Raw genomic sequence first — 21,767 nt, 5'->3', positions numbered from 1 at the left:
AAGACTGTCACTGACCTTAACTCCTGCAGAGATCTCCCCTCCACAGCTTCCCACTTCATAGTCCCCAAATCCTGCACAGCCTATTTCTACTGCCTCTCCAAAATTTATAAACAACACAGTATTATAAAGCGGAGGTTGAACCCCCTCTGAGAACTAAAACTGTAAGACCCAAAGAGGAGCACCTTGCCTATAATCTGTAAAAGGAGTGTGAAAAGTGGTATAACCTGCTTTTCAGCAACTTCTAGTGGTTAAATAAAATTAATCCCTGAGTCACACTTTAAGATCAACAAGTACCAATTTATTTATCTAATTCTAACAGTGAACAAATTAACTAAACTATTAACAAACTGAATACATCCCTTTTAACTAACTATTCCCAAATAAAGCAAGATTATAATGGCATGCTGATCCAATAAATATAAATTGCCCTCATATTAAACAAAAGAATGTAGTCTCTCAATTTTAGCCAGGATTCATGCCTTCTGGAATGTTCTGGGCCTTCTCCACCGAGTCTTCTGTCAGGAATGCCTTCTCTGTTGTTGGTACCATTGTTATTTAGATGGTGCTTTCTCTAAGACATAGATGAGGCTGTGAGAGCCAGTGATTCTCTCTCGAGAGCTGAGGGCTGTTAGCTCTGGCAGATGGCAGCTGTCTCTGAGGTCTCTTCTTTTATACCCTTGATGACATATCAATATTTCTTACAATAGCATTGGTCCTATGTTGACAAAACCATCAGATTTAAATTTAATAGGTTTTGATATCTAATGCCTGGTTCAAATTGATTGGCTAAATTCAAAAGCCTGGTATCTTGGTAAAAACTGTTGCTTGGCAAGCTAACTGCATGGTCTTTCAATACAAATGCTTCAGTTTGGGCCCTCTGTGCACCTGCAATCCCCCAGGCTGCTCACAGACATCCCTTTTAAATCTCTAAGCATAGAAAAGGCATCGTGCAATGCTTTTCCCCATTTTACGATTTTACAATTTTACAAACACCAAATTCTAACTCCCTGCCTCCCAATCTATAGTTATTCTACCCAACTTCACACCACTTAGCTGATTCATTACTTCAACCTGTTCATACATGACTGAACTTATTTCTTCCTATCTTGACTTTATTTTCTTCCCCAATGTTCAGGCTTTTCCTGAGTCATATTATATGTTGATTCCACAATTTCCAGTTTTCTAACCCAACTGCCTCCTCATTACCGTAGACACACCTCTGTACATCCATCTTCCATCAAGGGTCCCTGTTTCTTCCTGGAAAAGAGTCTCAAAAAGTCCCAATCCGCCACCACCCTCTATTGCCTGGCTGAAGTTGTTCTTGCTTTGAACAAGTTTTTCTTTAGCTCATCTCACTCTACAGGTCAAAGATGTGGCCGTGGGTACCTACATGGATCCCAGTTATGTGTAACTCTTTGCAAGTTATATGGAATATTCCTTGTTCCAGTCCTATTCAGGCCCCCTCCTCAACTATTCCTCTCATGCATCGATGATGCATTTGGGCTGCTTTCTGTTCTCACTGGAATTGGAAAAATTAATCAGTTTTGCTTCCAATTTCCACCCTTCTCTCACTTTCACCTGATCCACATCTGAGTCTTCTCTTCCACCTCCAACTTTTCTGTTTCCATTTCTGGGGACCACCTGCCCACCAATATTCATTACAAGCTCAACGACTCCAACAGTTGCTTCAAATGCACTTCCTGTTCTGAAAAGGAGTCACATTGGACTTGAAACATTAACTCAGTTTTTCTCTCTCCACAGATGCTGTCAGACTGGTGAGGTTCTCCAACACTTTCCATTTTTAATTCAGATTTCAAGCATCAGTAGTATTTTGCATTTATTTACACATTGACACATGTTGGCCTTCTGGATCAGAGATAGGGATGCTAACACTATGCCACAACAGCTCTCCTGCTCCAATGTAAAGTTCTAAAGGGCGTAGACAAGGTGGATAGGCAGAAATGTTTCCCCTTAAAAGTTTCAATAGCTTGTTAATTTTCAGGCGAAGAGCAGGAGGTTTAGAGAGGATTTTAGGAAGAATATTTTCACCCAGAGGAATGTGGGTATCTGGAACTCACTGCCTAAAAGGGTGGTAGAAGCAGGAACCCTCAAGACAGACAAGAACTACATAAATGAGCACTTAAAATGCCATAGTATGAAAGACTATGGGCCAAATACTGGAAAATGGGGTGAGAGAAGATGGATGTTTGATGAACAGCACAGGCATGATGTGCCGAAGGGCCTCTTTTCATGCTGTAAAAGTCTGACTGTTTAAATTGCAGAGTTGAATTAACATTCCAGCACTTAGAGGAAAAAGGAATTGATACTGAAGGGCAGATGTTCCAGATAAGAGAGGGAAGCAATTCAGGTTCAGAATCGATTTTCTGAAGGAATTGGCAGAACTACAATTGGCCTTTTTGAGTTTGTAGTATTTTGGAGCATGTTGGAGTTAATTGTGCATGTTTAGATATTTTGTAAGTATTTCAGTGACTGCAGACAACATGTTTTCATCAATTTTGGAGCAATAAAAAGCAATGGTGGAGATGTGGTATTAAATAGTAGAGTACATAAAAGACCTGCATTCATTTTTCTCTTCTCATGAGCGGCGCTATAAGATAAAGATGAGACATTTGTTAAATTTTGTTGATACAGAGCAATGTGATTTAACTGCACCAGCTCCTACTGCTGATGAATGATGGGTTCGTGAGTGCACATTTATAAATCCAAAAGAAAACTTTTTGCCATGGTTATTTATCAGGGTAGGAGAAAGTGAGGTCTGCAGATGCTGGAGATCAGAGCTGAAAATGTGTTGCTGGAGAAGCGCAGCAGGTCAGGCAGCATCCAAGGAACAGGAGAATCGACGTTTCGGGCATAAGCCCTTCGTCGATTCTCCTATTCCCTGGATGCTGCCTGACCTGCTGCGCTTCTCCAGCAACACATTTTCAGCTATTTATCAGGGTAGAACAGTTTGAAGATAAAATATATTTTGTTAGTAATCTCCTTGGTAACAGCAGCTTCAGAAAAACCTCGAGTACAGTTGTTGGAGTGTGATTGACAAACTGCCACTGCATTCTTAAAGACTATGGTACACTCCCCCATTGTTTTTCTGCCACTTTGGAGGAGGAGGCTTCACATCAGTACCACTCATTTGGAGAATTGTCCCTTATGGGCATATTCTAATTGTGCTGTCTCTCGCTACATATTTACTGAAAGTGATCAACTGCAAGAGTCCTAGCACATAGTCTTAAACTATTCGTGCAGCCCTCAGTCTGGTAAATACAGGATCAGTGATAAAGATTTATAGCATTACTATCAAATTCTACACCGTTATTTCAAACAAATGAATTCCTTTGCAGCCTATACTACTGTTTCCAGACAAATTATTATAATTATCATGTAACTGTTCGTATTTTGCTGCAACAAATTGCATCATCTAAAGGCCGTTAGCTTAAACTGGTGATTGTGTTCGTCATTTGGCTCCCTGCTGATGCCTGCCGTTTGTTCAGTTTATCAACACATAAACAAACATGGTCTTTTTGATTCACTTTGTTTTCATTAGCTTCTTTTGAATGAAAATTGTGTTTTTAATCACTTAGCTCCTGTTTTAAAATTTATTAAATTTCCTTATTGGAACTGAGTTATCTCTCCCCAACCTCTTTGTCACACCAACCCTTTCCAGGTATCGGAATCCTCAGAGCTGACAGAGCATACATTCAAATACATGTTGTAGAGTCATGGAGATTTACAGCACGGAAACAGACCCTTCGGTCCAACTCGTCCATGCTGACCAGATATCCCAACCCAATCTAGTCCCACCTGCCAGCACCTGACCCATATCCCTCCAAACCCTTCTTATTCATATACACATCCAGATGCCTTTTAAGTGTTGCAATTGTACCATCCTCCACCACTTCCTCTGGCAGCTCATTCCATACACGTACCACCCACTGCATGAAAAGGTTGGCCCTTAGGTCTCTTTTATATCTTTCCCCGCTCATCCTAAACCTGTGCTCTCTAGTTCTGGACTCCCCCACTCCAGGCAAAAGACTTTGTCTATTTACCTTATCCATGCCCCTCATGATTTTATAAACCTCTATAAGGTCACCCCTCAGCCTCTGATGCTCCAGGGAAAACAGCCCTAGCTTATTCAGCCTCTCCCCACAGCTTCTAATTTGAGGTAACCTTCTTCGCTGTCCACTACACCTTCAATTTTGGTGTCATCAGCAAACTTACTAACTATACCTCTTATGCTCACATCCAAATCATTTATATAAATGATGAAAAGTAGTGGACCCAGCCCCGATCCTTGTGGCACTCCACTAGTCACAGGCCTCCAGTCTGAAAAACAACCCTCCACCACCACCCTCTTCTACCTTTGAGCCAGTTCTGTATCCAAATGGCGAGTTCTCCCTGTATTCCATGAGATCCTGAAGAAGGGCTTATGCCCGAAACGTCGATTCTCCTGTTCCTTGGATGCTGCCTGACCTGCTGCACTTTTCTAGCAACACATTTTCAGCTTCCATGAGATCTAACCTCTTGAGACTCATCAGCAATCTCACCAAGCACAGGAAACCTGAGTTGCAGTGGGACCCAGCCCAGCTCCATGATAGATTTGAAATCTGTTTTCCCTGGTTCATTGAACATTGACAAATTAGGCATTGCCAGACCATGAATAGTTGGTAGTGAACAGCTACTAGACTTCGGTGCTATTTAGTTATAGAGTGATAGTCATGGAGTCATACAGCATGGAAACAGACCCTTCGGTCCCATCAGTCCGTGCCAAGCATAATCCTAAACTAAACTAGTCCCACCTGCCTGTGCTTGGCCGATATCCTTCTAAAAAAGCTAGGAGAAAGTGAGGACTGCAGATGCTGGAGATCAGAGCTGAAAACTGTGTTGCTGGAAAAGCGCAGCAGGTCAGGCAGCATCAAAGGAGCTGAAGAAGGGCTTATGCCCGAAACGTCGATTCTCCTGCTCCTTTGATGCTGCCTGACCTTCTGCGCTTTTCCAGCAACATATTTTTCAGCCCATATCCTTCTAAACCTTTCCTTTGTCACAAAGTTGTCTAGAGTACTCGTGAAGTGGAAGACAGGAAGCTAGGGTTTGTTTATTTCAATGAACATAGCTTTAAATTAAGGGGTGGTAGGTATAGGACAGATGTTAGGGGTAGGTTCTTTACTCAGCGAGTTGTGAGTTCATGGAATGCCCTGCCAGTAGCAGTGGTGGACTCTCCCTCTTTATGGGCATTTAAGCGGGCATTGGATAGGCATATGGAGGATAGTGGGCTAGTGTAGGTTAGGTGGGCTTGGATCGGCGCAACATCGAGGGCCGAAGGATTTCATTTCATTTAACTGCTCCTTTATAACAGATTGGGGACTGAGAGGTAGGTTATACCACTTGTCACAATTCTTTACCAGATTATGAGGCGAGGTGATGTGTGCTTCCCTGGGTGTTTTGGTTTTTAATTTTAAAAATCTCACACCAGGTTATAGCCAACTGGTTTATTTGGAAGGATTAGCTTTCAGAGCTCCAAAAGCTTGTAGTTCCAAGTAAACCTGTGGACTATAATTGGTGTTGTGTGATTTTTAACATAGTCCACCCGCGTCCAACACCGGCACTTCCGCGTCATGGTTTTTAATTATCAGAGGGTGTTGAACATCACTCTGTAACACTATTCATGTACTTTCAGTTCTCTGCTTCATTAAAAGTCAGAGAATCATAGAAGACTACATCTCAGAAAAAGGCCCTTCAGCCTATCAATTCTGCACTGGTCAAAAATAAGCGCATAAGTATTCTAATCTAATACTTGGCCCACAGCCTTTTTGTCTTGGCAACACAAGTGCAAATCTAAATACCTCTTAAACATTATCAGAGTTTCTGTCTTATCACCCTTATAGGCAGTGAATTCCAGATTTCTACCACTAAGTCAGCCAAGCTATGGGCCGAGTGCTGGAAATGAAATTACTACAGTTAGGTGGGTGTTTTTGACTGTTTTTGATGAGCAGAAGGGCCACTGTGGTAGCTGACTTTAAATAATGTGGAGGTGCTGGTGTTGGACTGGGGTGGACAAAGTTAGAAATCATACAACACCAGGTTGTAGTCCAACAGGTTTATTTGGAAGCACTAGCTTTCAGAGCGTTGCTCCTTTGTTGAGTAGCTCTTTTCTTGTGTAAATTAAGGGTGACTTGGTGCCAGCCTCTGTGGAGGTATTTCATAGCCTGTCCAGTGTAAAGACATTCTTCTGATTGTGCAGTTCTACTTATGCACTTAGTACTCTATCTATGGCCTAACTAATGCTCTATAAAGTTGCAACAAGTTACCCCTGCTCCTATATTTTTTGCCCCGGCTAATAAAGGCAAGCACCCCGTATGCTTTTTTTACCAATTAATACCTCTGCTAACACCTTTAGGGATCTGTGGACTTGTGCATCAAGATCCCTTTCCTCCTCCATATGCCCTAGCAACCTAATGTTCATTGTGTAAATCCTTTCCTTATTAGACCTCCCAAAGTGAATCACCTCACACTATTCAGGATTAAATTCCATTTTCCAATTTACCAGCTGATCAATATCAGGCTGTAGCCCTGATTTGGAGATGCCAGTGTTGGACTGGGGTGGAAAAAGTTAAAAATCACACAACACCAGCTTATAGTCCAACAGGGTAATTTGGAAGCACTAACTTTCAGAGCGCCGCTTCTTTTTGTGTACCACCCAACAACCACCTGATCAAGGAGCAGCGCTCTGAAAGCTAGTGCTTTCAAATAAACCTGTTGGACAATTACCTGGTGTTATGTGATTTTTTTAAATTTAAAAGTGTAGCCTGTGACCATCTTCCTCACTATCATTAACACACCAATTATCGTGACATCTGCAAACTTAGTAATTAAACTTTCTACAGTCACATTCAAGTTGTTAATATATGTAACAAAAAGCAAGGGTCCCAGCACCAATCCCTGTCATATATCGCTGGTCACAGGCTTCAAGTCACAAAAACAAACCCTCCAATATCACCCTTTTTCTCCTTTTTGCAAGCCTGTTTTGGATCCAGTTTGCTAACTTGCCTTGGATCCTATGAACTCTGACCTTTTGTAGCAGCCTGGCAAGTAGGACCTTGTCAAATGCTTCACTGAAGTTCATGTAAAACAACATCAACTGCACGACATTCACCCTGTGATGCCTGCAAACAAGTAAAAGTATCTGAGAAAGAAGATCAAGGAGCAGTGTTTTGATCAATGCAAGAATCATCTGAGCAAGTCCTGTGATACTGTGACCACTGAATTGCCATCCAGCTGTTCCCTCTTCCCATTTCTTTTCTTGTCTCTGTGTTTATAGGGGGAATTTATAAAGGGGCTCGAGTCTTAACTAGTAAAATTATATGTTGACAGTCCAATACTGTTTATCTGAGATTAAAATCTAATTACTTTTATTAAGTAGTAATTTTTGTTAAGTGCAGAAAATTGATCCAGCAACCAGTGTCTAAAAGGTGGGTAAATTAGGGAATCTTGTGTACTTTTAAATTACCTTTAACTTTTAGCTCACTAACCCAGTGAGGTTTAAAATTTGAGCATGAAAGAGAATACGTTCCAAAGAAATGAAGTTTGGGAGGGTGGACAAGAAGTTTGTGAAGTCCTGAGTAAGGAGTCTCTAGACCTACACTCTAAAAGCAGCTTGGGGAACAGGCTGTACAATGAACCCTAAGGTTCCAAAAATAACGGTTCAACATCCCAAGAGTTATGTCTGCCGCTGTGTAAGGAAGTTTTGTCATATGTGATACAAATATTATTGCCCATCGACTTGCCATGTGCTTTATTCTGGTGTTAAGTGGTAAGGCATAATTATGTGGATGCAGCTAGTGATCTCTTCCAGCATCACCTCTAGGCTTTCCATGGTGTCATTCACCATTATCAAATAACTCCAGAACATAATATTGTTGAAAATAACCTTGCTTCAGATACAATGTCTTGGATTCTGCAGGTGAGATCAGACATGAATTCATCCATTGGTTCATAAATAGATCCCTGTTCCTCCACTGACAATGGGTTTATACTTGTTTATGGAATGTCATGCATTTTCTCTAATTGTTTACCTAAATATCCAATGATTTCTGTAGGTTATAACACGGAGTGAGAGAATGTAATGCTGGCTGCTTCTATTTCTCTGGGAGTTGTGGCTGGTTTTTTGCAATATTTATTGAAGCAGAAGAGGAGCCAGTTATTATTTTTCTCTTTAAGGCACTCCTTCAAACATGACACTTAAACATGATGTCGTGTTAAAACATTGTTAGAGAATTGTGTAGGTGGAGACGAGATTAATAGAAGATGGATGCTGAACTCTAAGAATTGACGTTAATGACTGCCATAAATCCTATTTAATTACCCTCAATTTTGTTCTTACTTGAAATATTAAAGATTACACATGTAATTAATGTTAACATGAAACGAGACAAAATTCAACCCAGAGCTGGATTTGCATCACAATAAACAATGTTGTTATGGACACAAACCCTTGTTCTGAAGAAGGCTCATTGGACCCAAAAGATTAACTCTACTTTCTCTCCATAGATGCTGCCAGACCTGCTGAGTTTTCCAGCAATTTCTGTTTGTATTTCTGATTTCCAGCATCCACAGTTCTTTGCTTTTCCTGTTGTCATAGTACTCTGCTATCTTTGCAAGCATGAGGCACAGCAACTTTGGGCCTTCCCCAAATTCTGGCTCAGCCCACGCCACTCCTAACTCTGCCATGTTATTTGTCAAAACATCTAAGCTTGTTTCTCTTCATATGAAGCTACCCTTCCATCGCTACACGTGGAAGCAAATACTATTTTACAAATACTATTGAGTAAAAACTGAGCCAAAAATCTCAAGGAAGGAGATTTAGGAGATGACATAAGTATCAGAACTCTGGAGTGCAGCTGGCACAGAACTCTGTATTACAAATTGTGTGTCGAACCTGGCTCCTGTTCCTCAATCTTCCTGAGCAGGAAGTACAAAGCAGGCTTCATTTAAATTGATTTTTGCCTCCAGTTAATTAATCACTCTCCACTTTTGGATTCTTCCACAGGAATCGGCTACCTTGGTGGAGCATGCAGTGCAACTCGCAAGTGTGTACTTGCTGAAGATAACGGTCTCAATCTGGCCTTTACCATTGCCCATGAGCTGGGCCACAAGTATGTTAGTACTGAAGCTCAATAAAACTTCAGTTATCAGCTTCAAGATTGGGAGCAGTCATGCATGTTAAAATGGAAAGATTGTAAATTTAAATATATTTGAATTCCAAGATATATTTTACATATTTTCCAGAATGAGGATTGAGCTTTCACTCTAGTTCTGATTGTGTCTGACAATAATCACAGTAGATGTGTCCAGAACAGCGTTACTCGGCCTATGATGTGTGACAGAAACAATGTTATGTGGCTCATGGTCTATGATAGGAACAATGCTGTGCTTGTCTGAGGGACAGGATCTAAATATTTTTGGAAAGGCAAGGACTGATTAGGGATAGTCAACATGGCTTTGTGCATGGGGAATTGTGTCTCACTAACTTGATTGAGTTTTTTGAAGAAATGACCAAGAAGATTGATGAGGGCAGAGTGGTTGACATCTGTATGGCCTTTAACAAGGCATCTGACAAAGTTCCGCATGGTAGAATGGTTAGCAAAGTTAGGTCACATGGAATTCAGGGAGAGCTAGCCGCTTGGATACAAAATTGTCTTGAAGGTGAGAGACAGGGGGTGGTGGTGGAGGGTTGTTTTTCGGACTTTAGGCCTGTGACCAGCGGTGTACCACAAGGATCAGTGCTGGGTCCAATGCATTTTGGAATGTATATAAATGATTTGGATATGAACATAGGAGGAATGGTTAGTAAGATTGCAGATGACACCAAAATTGTTGGTGTAATGGATAATGAAGAAGGTTATTTCAGATGGGTTGATGACTTGAGGAGTGGCAGATGGAGTTTAATTTAGCTAAATGTGAGGTGCTGCAGTTTGATAACTCAAATCAGGGCACTTAATGGTAAGGTCCAAAGGAGTGTTGCTGAACAAAGAGATCTTGGGTGCAGAATCATAGTCCACAGGTAGGCAGGGTATTGAAGAAGGTGTTTGGTATGCTTGCCTTTATTGGTCAGTGCATTGAGGGTAGGAGTTGGGAGGTTGTGTTGCTGCTGTACAGGACATTTGTTTGGCTAGTTTTGGAATATTGCATGCAATGCTATAGGAAAGATGTTGTGAAACTTGAAAGGGTGCAGAAAAAATTTACAAGAATGTTGCCAGTGTAGGGGAGGGGCATTGAGCTATAGGAAGAGGTTGCATTGGCTGGGACTATTCTCTCTGGAGAATTGGAGGTTGAGGACTGACTTTATAGAGGTTTATAAGATCATGAGGGGCATGGATAGGGCGAATAGCCAAGGTCTTTTTCTCAGGGTAGTTGTGATCAAAACTACAGAACAAAGACTTAAGGTGAGGGGGAAAAGATATAAAAGGGACCTGAGGGGCGACCTTTTCACCCTGAGTGTAATGTGTGTATGGAATAAGCTGCCAGAGGAAATGATTGAAGCTGATACAATTACAACATTTAAAGGCATCTGGATAGGTATATGAATAGGAATGGGTTAGAGGGATATGAGCCAAGTGCTGGCAAATGGGACTAGATTAATTTAAGATATCTGGTTGTCTTGGACGAGTTGGACTAAAGGGTCTGTTTCCATGTTGTACAGCTCTCTGACTCTATGACTTTCTGATCGGTCATTCCTTCACTTTTTTTAGATTAGATTCTCTACAGTGTGGAAACAGGCCCCTCAGCCCAACAAGTCCACACCGACTCTCCGAAGAGCAATCCACCCAGACCTATTCCCCTAGCCCATATTTATCCCTGACTAACGCACCTAACACTACGGGCAATTTAGCATGGTCAATTCACCTAACCTGCACATCTTTGGACTGAGAGAGGAAATCAGAGCACCCGGAGGAAACCCCACGCAGATAGAGTTCGTGCAAACTCCACACAGATAGTCGCCTGAGGCGGGAATCGAACCTGCGACCCTGGCACGGTGAGGCAGCAGTGCTAACCACTGAGCCACTGTGCTGCCTTTTTGAATCAAAATCCTGGAATGTTCTTCTGGACTACAGTGGTTCAGACGAAGTCAGCTTATCACCTTTTTCAGGACATCTAACGAGGAGCAATAAATGCTAGCCTCCTTCACATCCTGAAAATGAACTTTTAAGAAATATCCAGGAGAATTCTTGTGTTCATTTGGAGTGTAGTGATCCCTTTAGTACATCTAGCCAGTTCTTCTGATGGTGAGTTAGAAATCAGAAAAATGCCAGGACCACGTGAAAATGGATATGGTTATGGAAACTACTCAAAACACCATTTGTTGGATATAAACCAGTGGAGGAAGTGGCTGTTTCATTTGACTGTAGGGACAGAGAAGAATTTGCATAGCAAGTGCGTTTATTATTCTAGTGTCCTTGTCTTGTTTCCCCAAGTGATTTTAGTACAAATGCTGAGTTCACAGATGAAGGCCAGCAAATGTGTAGGGAATACTTTTTTGATAGTTTGAATATTTTAAGGACTGTAATAGCTTTGCACTTGTATGCACCTAAGTGTTTCACATGAATGTGCAAGGAAGTCCATGACTATGGTTTGCATGTGAGAATTTGCATGTATGTATCTGTGTAAATGAGAGTGTGAGTGAGTTTACCTCTGTATCAGTGTGTGCGTCTGAGTACATGTTGATACTACCACACCAAAATGTATATATTTTCAATTCAAATGCAGGGACACAGATCCTGCTGTCTTTAGGGAAGGCATAGAATTGATCGCCAGAGGTGAAGTAATCTTTCACGCTAGCAGGAGACAGTGGGAGAATTCAGAATGAGATATACATCACAGTGGCTGAACTGGAATATTTTCAACAAAGTAGACAGCAGGAGAGAGGTTTTAGAACAAAGCAAACTTTCAAAGCAGGTGCTGTTGTGACTTTCTATTTTACAATGTGTATATGTTCTTCTGAAGATTACATCTGGACTACAGTGGCTAGTGATTTTCCACAGTTTTATTTCAAGAAAATTACTTTTAATAATGTAAACAAACATGTCGAAAATGATAATGGATGTGCACTGGATAGTGTCCCAATGTGATTTTTCATGCATAAGTGAATCTGCTTTGATAATGGTTGTTGACGATGTGGAACAGGGCCATTAAACCTGTGTCTGTTATTTGTCATATGATGTGGACGTGCTGGAGTTGGACAGGGATATACAAAATCAGAAGTCATACGATACCAGGTTATACTTCAACAGGTTTATTTGAAATCACAAGTTTTCGGAGCACTGCTCCTTCATCAGGTGAATTCACTTGTTGTGTGACTTCATATTTGTGATAATCTGCTCTCAGTTGAAAGGATGTTTATGCTCTATTTGTAGGATGGACCCACCACTATTTCTAATTATCTTAATACATCTGGATTGGTTTAGCGTTTCAAAATGAATTTTTATTAATATTTTAGAGTAATTTTTAAAATTAAATGATGAAATCCTTGGATTCCTTTGAATTTCTGTTTCAATCCATGTGGTGCCAGTGTCAGGATCATTTTTCATATCAAATCCTTTGTCTGTCTAACTGTTCTTCTCTCTCTTTGGACTCTATTTCCACCTATCATTTATTCTTTACCCCTCCCCTACCCAGTCTTCATCATAAAAAACTTTTTCCCAGCTACTATGAATTTTGAAGAAGTGTCATTGGTCTCAAAATGTTTACTTTGCTTTCTCTCCACAGATACTGACTAACCTGCTGAGATTTACCAGCAATTTCTCTTTTTGGTTCATTTTTCATGTCTCGCACCACAGGCCTGTTTTAGAGCTTGCTGTTTTAATACGGTTTTTTTAGCTCTGTTTAAATCACAACAATTAACCAGCTCACACTTTTGTTTTCTCAGTTATTTGGATTTGTATTAGCCCATTGTCTATAAGCTGACCCAGCTAGTGAGGCAGCTGCAGAAATGACAAGTGTTGATGTGGAATGGTGAGGGGTTGGCTACTTAAAGTCTCAAAAATGAGTTCTACAGTTTTGCAGTTTCTCCTTGACTATTTGCTGCATGACATTTGCACACTTTCTCTGCCTGGCAAGGACAAGTATATTTGATTAGGGGTTCCGCCTGGTTACAAATGAGCAACCTTGTCCTGACTGTTGTAGACCAGGCCAGATCCCCTCAAAACATTTCAAGAAAGTAGCCTGGACTAACTTTGCTAGTTGTTTTAAGCATCAGGAGTGATGTAACCACTAAGCTTTAAACAAAACAGAATTTATTTGCAAGATTACTGAATAAGACACAAACAAAAGAGAACAAAATATAAAATAACTGAAGTTTCTTGAAGAAGGGCTTATGCCCGAAACGTCGATTCTCCTGTTCCTTGGATGCTGCCTGACCTGCTGCGTTTTTCCAGCAACACAATTTCAGCTATAAAATAACTTAGCCTGTCTGAAACCCTCCAGATTATCCCAACTTAATGATGCTGTTCCAAATACTTGCATCAATCCCCATAAACACCCCATAAAAAAGGAAAATTCAGACACAGGGTCTTGCAAGAGAGAAATGTCAGAGAGATATGTTTTGGGACCACTGCTATTTGTTATTTTTATAAATGACTTGGTTGCAGGCAAAGGTGGATGGGTTAGTAAATTTGCAGATGACACTAAAGTCGGTGGAGTAGTGGACAGTGTGGAAGAACATTGCAGGTTGCAGAGGGACTTGGATAAACTGCAGAATTGGGCTGAGAGGTGGCAAATGGAGTCCAATGCAACTAAATGTGAGGTGATGCACTTTAGGAAGAATAACCGGAAGGCAGAGTACTGGGTCAATGGAAAGATTCTTGGTAGTGTGGATGTGCAGAGGGATCTTGGAGTCCATGTACATAGATCTCTGAAAGTTGGCACACAGGTTGATAGTGCTGTTAAGAAGGCATACAGTAAGTTAGTTTTATTGGTACAGTGATTGAGTTCTGGAGCTATAATGTAATGCTGCAACTATACAAAACGCTAGTGTGGCCATACTTGGAATTTTGTATACAGTTCTAGTCGCCCATTACCGGAAGGATGTGGAAGCATTGGAAAAGGTGCAGAGGAGATTTACCAGGATGTTGCCTGGTCTGGAGGGAAGGTCATATGAGGAAAGGCTGTGAAACTTGGGTCTGTTCTCATTGGAAAGAAGAAGGCTAAGAGGGGATTTGATAGAGACATACAAGCTGATCAGAGGATTAGATATGGTAGACAGTGAAAGTCTTGTTCCTAGGACGATGACGTCAGCTTGTACGAGGGGGCATAACTACAAATTGAGGGGTGATAGATTTAAGACAATTGTCAGAGGCAGGTTCTTTACTCAGAGAGTGGTAAGGGCGTGGAATGCCCTGCCTGCCAATGTAGCCACATGAGGGAGATTTAAACAATCCTTGGATAAGCAAATAGATGATGATGGGATAGTGTAGGGGGATGGGCTTAGATTAGTTCATTGGTCGGCGCAACATCAAGGGCCGAATGGCCTGTTCTGTGCTGTATTGTTCTATATTCTATATTCTAGATTCAGCTTGAAACACCTTCTTCCATGTAGCTGTTTCTTTGATCAACAGTCTCAAAACTGTCCGACTGCTTTCTCTGAACAACCAGGCTGCTCATAGAACATAGAAAGGTGCAGGCCCTTCAGCCCACACAGTTGTGCCGAGGATTATTCCTAATCTAAAGTAAAATAACCTAACCTATGCACCCCTCAATTCACTGCTATCCATGAGCATGTCCAGCAGTCGCATAAATGTCCCTAATAACTCTGCTTCCACAACCACTACTGACAGTGCATCACATGCATTCACAACTCTCTGCATAAAGAACCTTCCTCTGATGTCTCCTGTATACCTTCCTCCTAATATTTTAAAACTATGACCCCTTGTGCCAGTCAATCCTGCCCTGGGGAAAAGTCTCTGGCTGTTGACTCTGTCCACGCCTCTCATTAACTTGTATACCTCTATCAGGTCACCTTTCTTCATTCTCCTTTCCAGAGAGAAAAGTCCTAGCTTAGTCAACCTCTCTTCATAAGACAAGCCCTCCAATCCAGGCAACATCCTAGTGAACCTTCTTTGTAACCTCTCCAAAGCCTCTGTATCATTCCTATAATAGGGCGACTAGAGCTGGACACAATATTCCAAGTGTGGTCTCACCAGGGTTTTGTAGAGCTGCAGCAAAACCTTGTGACTCTTAAACGTGATCCCCCTGTTAATGAAAGCCAAACACCATATGCTTTCTTAACAACTCTATCCACTTGGGTGGCAACTTTGAGTTGCATTGAACACCAACATCCCTCTGTTCCTCCACACTGCCAAGAATCCTGTCTTTAATCCTGTATTTAGCATTCAAGTTCGACAATCCAAAATGCATTAATTCGCATTTATCCAGGTTGAACTCTATCTGCCACTTCTCAGCCCAGCTCTGCATCCTGCATATATCACTCTGCAGCCTGCAATAGCCTTCGATATTATCAATGGCACCTCCAGCCTTTGTGTCATCAGGAAATTTACTAACCCGCCCATCAACCTCCTCATCCAAGTCATTTATAAAAACTACAAAGAGCAGAGGCCTTAGCCTCTGACGCTCCAGGGAAAACAGCCCCAGCCTGTTCAGTCTCTCCCTGTAGCTCAAATCCTCCAATACTGGCAACATCCTTGTAAATCTTTTCTGATTCCCTTTCAAATTTCACAACATCTTTCCGATAGGAAGGAGACCAGAATTGCACGCAATATTCCAACAGTGGCCTAATCAATGTCCTGTACAGCTGCAACACGACCTGCTGACTCCCGTACTCAATACTCTGACCAATAAAAGAGAGCATACCAAACGCCTTCTTCACTATCCTATCTACCTGCGACTCCACTTTCAAGGAGCTATGAACCGGCACTCCAAGGTCTCTTTGTTCAGCAACACTCCGTAGGACTTTACCATTAAATGTATAAGTCCTGTTAAGATTTGATTTCCCAAAATGCAGCACCTCGCATTTATCTGAATCAAACTCCATCTGCCACTTCTCAGCCCATTGGCCCATCTGATCAAGATCCTGTTGTAATCTGAGGTAACCTTCTTCACTGTCCACTACACCTCCAATTGTGTTGTCATCTGCAAACTTACTAACCGCACCTCTAATGTTCGCATCCAAATCATTTATATTTCCCTCTCCACCCCGATCAGCATTCAGGAGAGACCACTCCCTTCGCGACTCCCTCGTCAGGTCCACACCCCGCACCAACCCACACCCCGCACCAACCCAAACTCCACTCCCGACACCTTCCCCTGCAACCGCAAGAAGTGCAAAACTTGCGTCCACACCTCCCATCCTCACCTCTCTCCAAGGCCCCAATGGATCCTTCTATATCCGTCGCAAATTCACCTGCACCTCCACACACATCATTTACTGTATCCGCTGCACCCGATGTGGTCTCCTCTACATTGGGGAGACAGGCCGCCTACTTGCGGAACGTTTCAGGGAACACCTTTGGGACACCCGCACCAACCGTCCCGTGGCTGAACACTTTAACTCCCCCTCCCACTCCGCCAATGACATGCAGGTCCTTGGCCTCCTCCATCGCCAGACCCTGGCCACACGACACCTGGAGGAAGAGTGCCTCATCTTCCGCCTAGGAACCCTCCAACCACAAGGGATGAATGTAGAATTCTCTAGCTTCCTCATTTCCCCTCCCCCCACCTTATCTCAGTCCCAACCCTCGGATTCAGCACCGCCCTCTTCTTCCCGACCTCTCCGCCCCCATCCCGTCTCCGGCCTATCACCCTCACCCTCACCTCTTTCCACCTATCGTATTCCCAGCGCCCGTCCCCCAAATTCCCTCCCCCCTCCCTTTTATCTCAGCCCGCTTGGCACACCAGCCTCATTCCTGTAGAAGAGCTTATGCCCGAAACATCAATTCTCCTGCTCCTCGGATGCTGCCTGGCCTGCTGTGTTTTTCCAGCACCACATTTTTCAACTCTGGTACTCCAACATCTACAATCCTCGCTTTCTCCAAATCATTTATGTAAATGACAAAAAGTAGAGGACCCAGCAACGGTCCTTGTGGCACTCCACTGGTCACAGGCCTCCAGTCTAAAATAACAACCTTCCAACACCACCCTCTGTCTTCTACCTTTGAGTCAGTTCTGTATCCAAATGGCTAGTTCTCCCTGTATTCCATGAGATCTACCTTGCTAATCTGTCTCCCATGGGGTACCTTGTCGAACGCCTTACTGAAGTCCATATAGATCACATCTAGCGCTCTGCCCTCATCAATCCTCTTTGTTACTTCTTCAAAAAACTCAATCAAGTTTGAGGGACATGATTTCCCACGCACAAAGCCATGTTGACTATCCATAATCAGTCCTTGCCTTTCTAAATACATGTACATCCTGTCCCTCAGGATTCCATCCAACAACTTGCCCACCACCGACGTCAGGCTCACTAGTCTATAGTTCCCTGGCTTGTTCTTACCACCCTTCTTAAACAGTGGCACCACGTTAGGCAACCTCCAGTCTTCTGGCACCTCACCTGTAACTATCGATGATGCAAATATCTTAGCAAGATACCCAGCAATCACTTCTCTGGCTTCCCACAGAGTTGTGGGGTACACCTGATCAGGTCCTGGGTATTTATCCACCTGTATGCGTTTCAAGACATCCAGCACTTCCTCCTCTGTAATAGGGATATTTTACAAGGTGTCACCATCTATTTTGCTACTTTCTATATCTTCCATATCCTTTTCCACAGTAAATACTGATGCAAAATACTCATTTAGTATTTCCCCCATTTTTTGTGGCTCCACACAAACGCCGCCTTGCTGATCTTTGAGGGACCCTATTCTCTCCCTAGTTACCCTTTTGTCCTTAATGTATTTGTAAAAACTCTTTGGATTCTCCTTAACTCTATTTGCCAAAGCTATTTCATGTCCCTTTTTCGCCCTCCTGATTTCCCTCTTAAGTATACTCCTACTGCCTTGATCTTCTTCTAAGGATCCACTCTATCTATCCTTTCTATACTTTACATATACTTCCTTCTTTTTCTTAACCAAACCATAATTTCTTTAGTCATCCAGCATTCCCTGTACCTACAAGCCTTTCTTTTCACCCTGACAGGAATATACTTTCTCTGGATTCTCGTTATCTCGTTTCTGAAGGCTTCCCATTTTCCAGCCGTCCCTTTACCTGCAAACATGTGCTCCCAATGAGCTTTTGAAAGTTCTTACCTAATACCGTCAAAATTGGCCTTTCTCCAATTTAGAACTTCAACTTTTAGATCTGGTCTATCCTCTTCCATCATGATTTTAAATTTAATAGGATTATGGTCGCTGGCCCCAAAGTGCTCCCCAAATGACACCTCAGTCACCTGTCCCGCATTATTTCCCAAGACAATGTCAAGGTTTTGCACCTTCTCTCGTAGGTACATCCATATACTGCATCAGAAAATTTTCTTGTACACACTGAACAAAGTCATCTCCATCTAAACCCTTAACACTATGGCAGTCCTAGTCTATGTTCGGAAAGTTAAAATCCCCCTACCATAATCACCCTATTATTCTTACAGATAGCTGAGATCTTGTTTCTCAATTTCCCTCTGACTATTAAGGGGTCTTTGATACCATCCCAATAAGGTGATCATCCCTTTCTTATTTCTCAGTTCCACCCAAACAACTTCCCTGGATGTATTTCCAGGAATATCCTCCCTCAGCACAGCTGTAATGCTATCCCTCATCAAAAATACCTCCTCTCTTGCCTCCCTTTCTATCCATCTTGTAGCATTTGTATCCTGGAACATTAGGCTGCCAGTCCTGTCCATCCCTGAGCCATGTTTCTGTAATTGCTATGATACCCCAATTCCATGTCCCTAACCATGCCCTGAGTTCATCTGCCTTCCCTGTTAAGCCCCTTGAATTGAAATAAATGCAGTTTAATTTATTAGTCCTACCTTGTCCCTGCCTGCCCTGACTGTTTGACTCGCTTCTGTTCTCAACTGTACCAGTCTCAGATTGATATCTTTACTCACTATCTCCCTGGGTCCCACCCTCCCACCTTATTGTTTAAATCCTCCCAAGCAGCTCCAGCAAATTTCCCTGCCAGTATATTAGTGCCCTTCCAATTTAGGTACAAACCATCCGTCTTTCTTGTACAGATCACTTCTATCCCAAAAGAGATTCCAATGATCCAAAAATGTGAACCCTTCTCCTATATACCAACTCCTCAGCTATGCATTCATCTGCTCTATCCTCCTATTCCTGCCCTCACTAGCTCGTAGCACCAGGGGTAACCCAGATATTACTACTCTCAAGGACCTCCTTTTTAAATTCCTGCCTAACTCTCTGTAATCTCCCTTCAGAATCTCAGCCTTTTCCCTTCCTATGTCATTGTTTCCAATGTGGACAATGACCTCTAGCTGGACCCTCTCCTCCTTGAGAACATGCTGCACCCTCTCTGAGACATCCTTGATCCTGGCGACAGGGAAGCAACACACCATTCTGATTTTGGCCACAGAAAAGTCTGTCTGTACCTCTGACTACAGAATCCCCTAACACAATTGATCTCTTGGAAGCCGACGTACCCCTCATTGCATTAGAGTCAGTCTCAATACCAGAAACTTGGCTGTTCGTGCTACGTTCCCCTGAGAATCCATCATCCCCTACGTTTTCCAAAACAGCATACCTGTTTGAAATGGTGATATCCACAAAAGACTCCTGCCCTAGGTGCCTACCTCTATTACCCTTCCTGGAGTTAACCCATCTATGTGACTGTATCTGAGACTTTCCCCCCTTTCCTATAACTGCCATCCATCACATACTGTTGCTGTTGCAAATTCCTCATCGCTTCTATCTGTCTCTCCAACCGATCCATTCAATCTGATAAGATTTGCAACCAACAGCATTTATTGCAGATATAATCTGCAGTAACCCTTAAACTCTCTTTAAACTCCCACATCTGACAAGAAGCTTATATCACTCTACTAAAGGCCATTTTTGCTCCTTCACAACCTACAGATCCAGAAATTAACACTGCCTTATTCCTCTACAAACACTGCCCCAGGTTAAATTAATAGTTATGGCTTATATTTTAAGTTTAATCAAGAGACATATCTCCAAAAACATATAATCAAGAAAAACCCACTCTACTCACTACTGCAGACTTTCTGTAAGTCCCACTTAAAAACAATACACTTACCTGCTTCTGTGCTGTGAACTTCACCCAAACAGTTCCTCCGAGATCAGTTGTGAATTTCACCATCTGTTAATTTTCCCAGACGCACTCCCATGTCCAGCGATACATGAATTCAAACAGCAAAGGCAGTAACTGTGCAGGTACACTGCTGTGTCAGTTTCTTTCTCTCTCTCTCCTGCACTGACCTCACCATGAGCTTCCCTTGTCTGTACTTCTCCCTTTTAAAACTGTTGTTTTGACTTTTTTTTTTCCAAAGTTCCAAAACAATGCAACAGCATATAAAACAGTAATTGCTGCTCCTGGAATTTGAGGAAATCACCTCCAGCACCTAAAATACCTCAATGAAGGAGTAGCTGTTTCAGCCAGAAATTTTTCCCATTCTCCATCTTGGATTACCCAGATTGCCGAAGTCCATATACACCACATCCACTGCTCTGCCTTCGTTGACCTGTCTTGTCGCCTCTTCAAAGAACTCAATAAGATTTGTGAGGCATGACCTGACCCTCACAGAACCATGCTGAGTGCCTCTCTGCTTTTCCAAATAAATCGTATCCCTCAGAATTCTTTCCATAATCTTGCTGACCACAGACGTAAGACTGACTGGTCTGTAATTGCCAGGGATTTCCATATTGCCCCTCTTGAAAAGAGGAACAACATTCGCCTCCCTCCAATCCTCCGGTAGTACTTCCGTGGAGAGTGAGGAAGCAACGATCTTCGTCAGCGGCTTAGCAACCTCTTTTATCGCTTCCTGGAGCAACCTGGGATAAACCTGGTCTGGCCCTGGGGACTTATCAATCTTAATGTTTGCCAAAATTTCCAGCACATCAACATCATCAATCTTGATCTGTTCAAGCCTGTATTCCAGCTCCTCAAAGTTCTTATTCACAACCAGGTCCCTTTCCTTAATGAAAACCAAAGTAAAAAACTCATTTTGGGCTTTCCCTATCTAGAACATAGAACATAGAACAACACAGTACAGAACAGGCCCTTCGGCCCTCGATGTTGTGCCGACCTGTGAACTATTCTCAGCTCATCCCCCTACACTATCCAAAAATCATCCATGTGCTTATCTAAGGATTGTTTAAATCTCCCTAATGTGGCTGAGTTGACTACATTAGCAGGTAGGGCATTCCACGCCCTTACCACTCTCTGTGTAAAGAACCTGCCTCTGACATGTGTCTTAAATCTGTCACCCCTCAATTTGTAGTTATGCCCCCTTGTACATGCTGACATCACTATCCGAGGACAAAGACTTTCACTGTCTACCCTATCTAATCCTCTGATCATCTTGTATGTCTCTATCAAATTCCATCTTAGCCGCCTTCTTGCCAAGGAGAACAGGTTCACGTTTCTCAGCCTTTCCTCATAAGACCTTCCCTCCAGACCAGGCAACATCCTGGTAAAGCTCCTCTGTACCTTTTCCAATGCTTCCACATCCTTCACGAAATATGGGGACCAGAACTGTACACAATATTCCAAGTATGGCCGCACTAGCATTTTGTATAGTTGCAGCATGATATTGCGGCTCCAGAACTCAATCACTG

General features: G+C 42.4%; 1 protein-coding gene across 1 annotated transcript in view; it reads left to right on the top strand.

The window, feature by feature from the left end:
* adamts17 (ADAM metallopeptidase with thrombospondin type 1 motif, 17) overlaps positions 1-21,767 on the top strand; it is a 686,029-nt gene that overhangs the window by 232,159 nt on the left and 432,103 nt on the right. Inside the window, exon 8 of the mRNA XM_043677648.2 lies at positions 9,059-9,164. Coding sequence (XP_043533583.2) covers positions 9,059-9,164 — 106 coding nt within the window. The remainder of the gene's footprint in view (positions 1-9,058; positions 9,165-21,767) is intronic.

Source organism: Chiloscyllium plagiosum, unplaced genomic scaffold, assembly GCF_037043375.1.
Source record: "Chiloscyllium plagiosum isolate Xiang-an unplaced genomic scaffold, Cpla_swu_hap1 HiC_scaffold_39, whole genome shotgun sequence".
Lineage (NCBI taxonomy): Eukaryota > Metazoa > Chordata > Chondrichthyes > Orectolobiformes > Hemiscylliidae > Chiloscyllium > Chiloscyllium plagiosum.
This window is presented reverse-complemented; position numbering and strand designations above follow the sequence as displayed.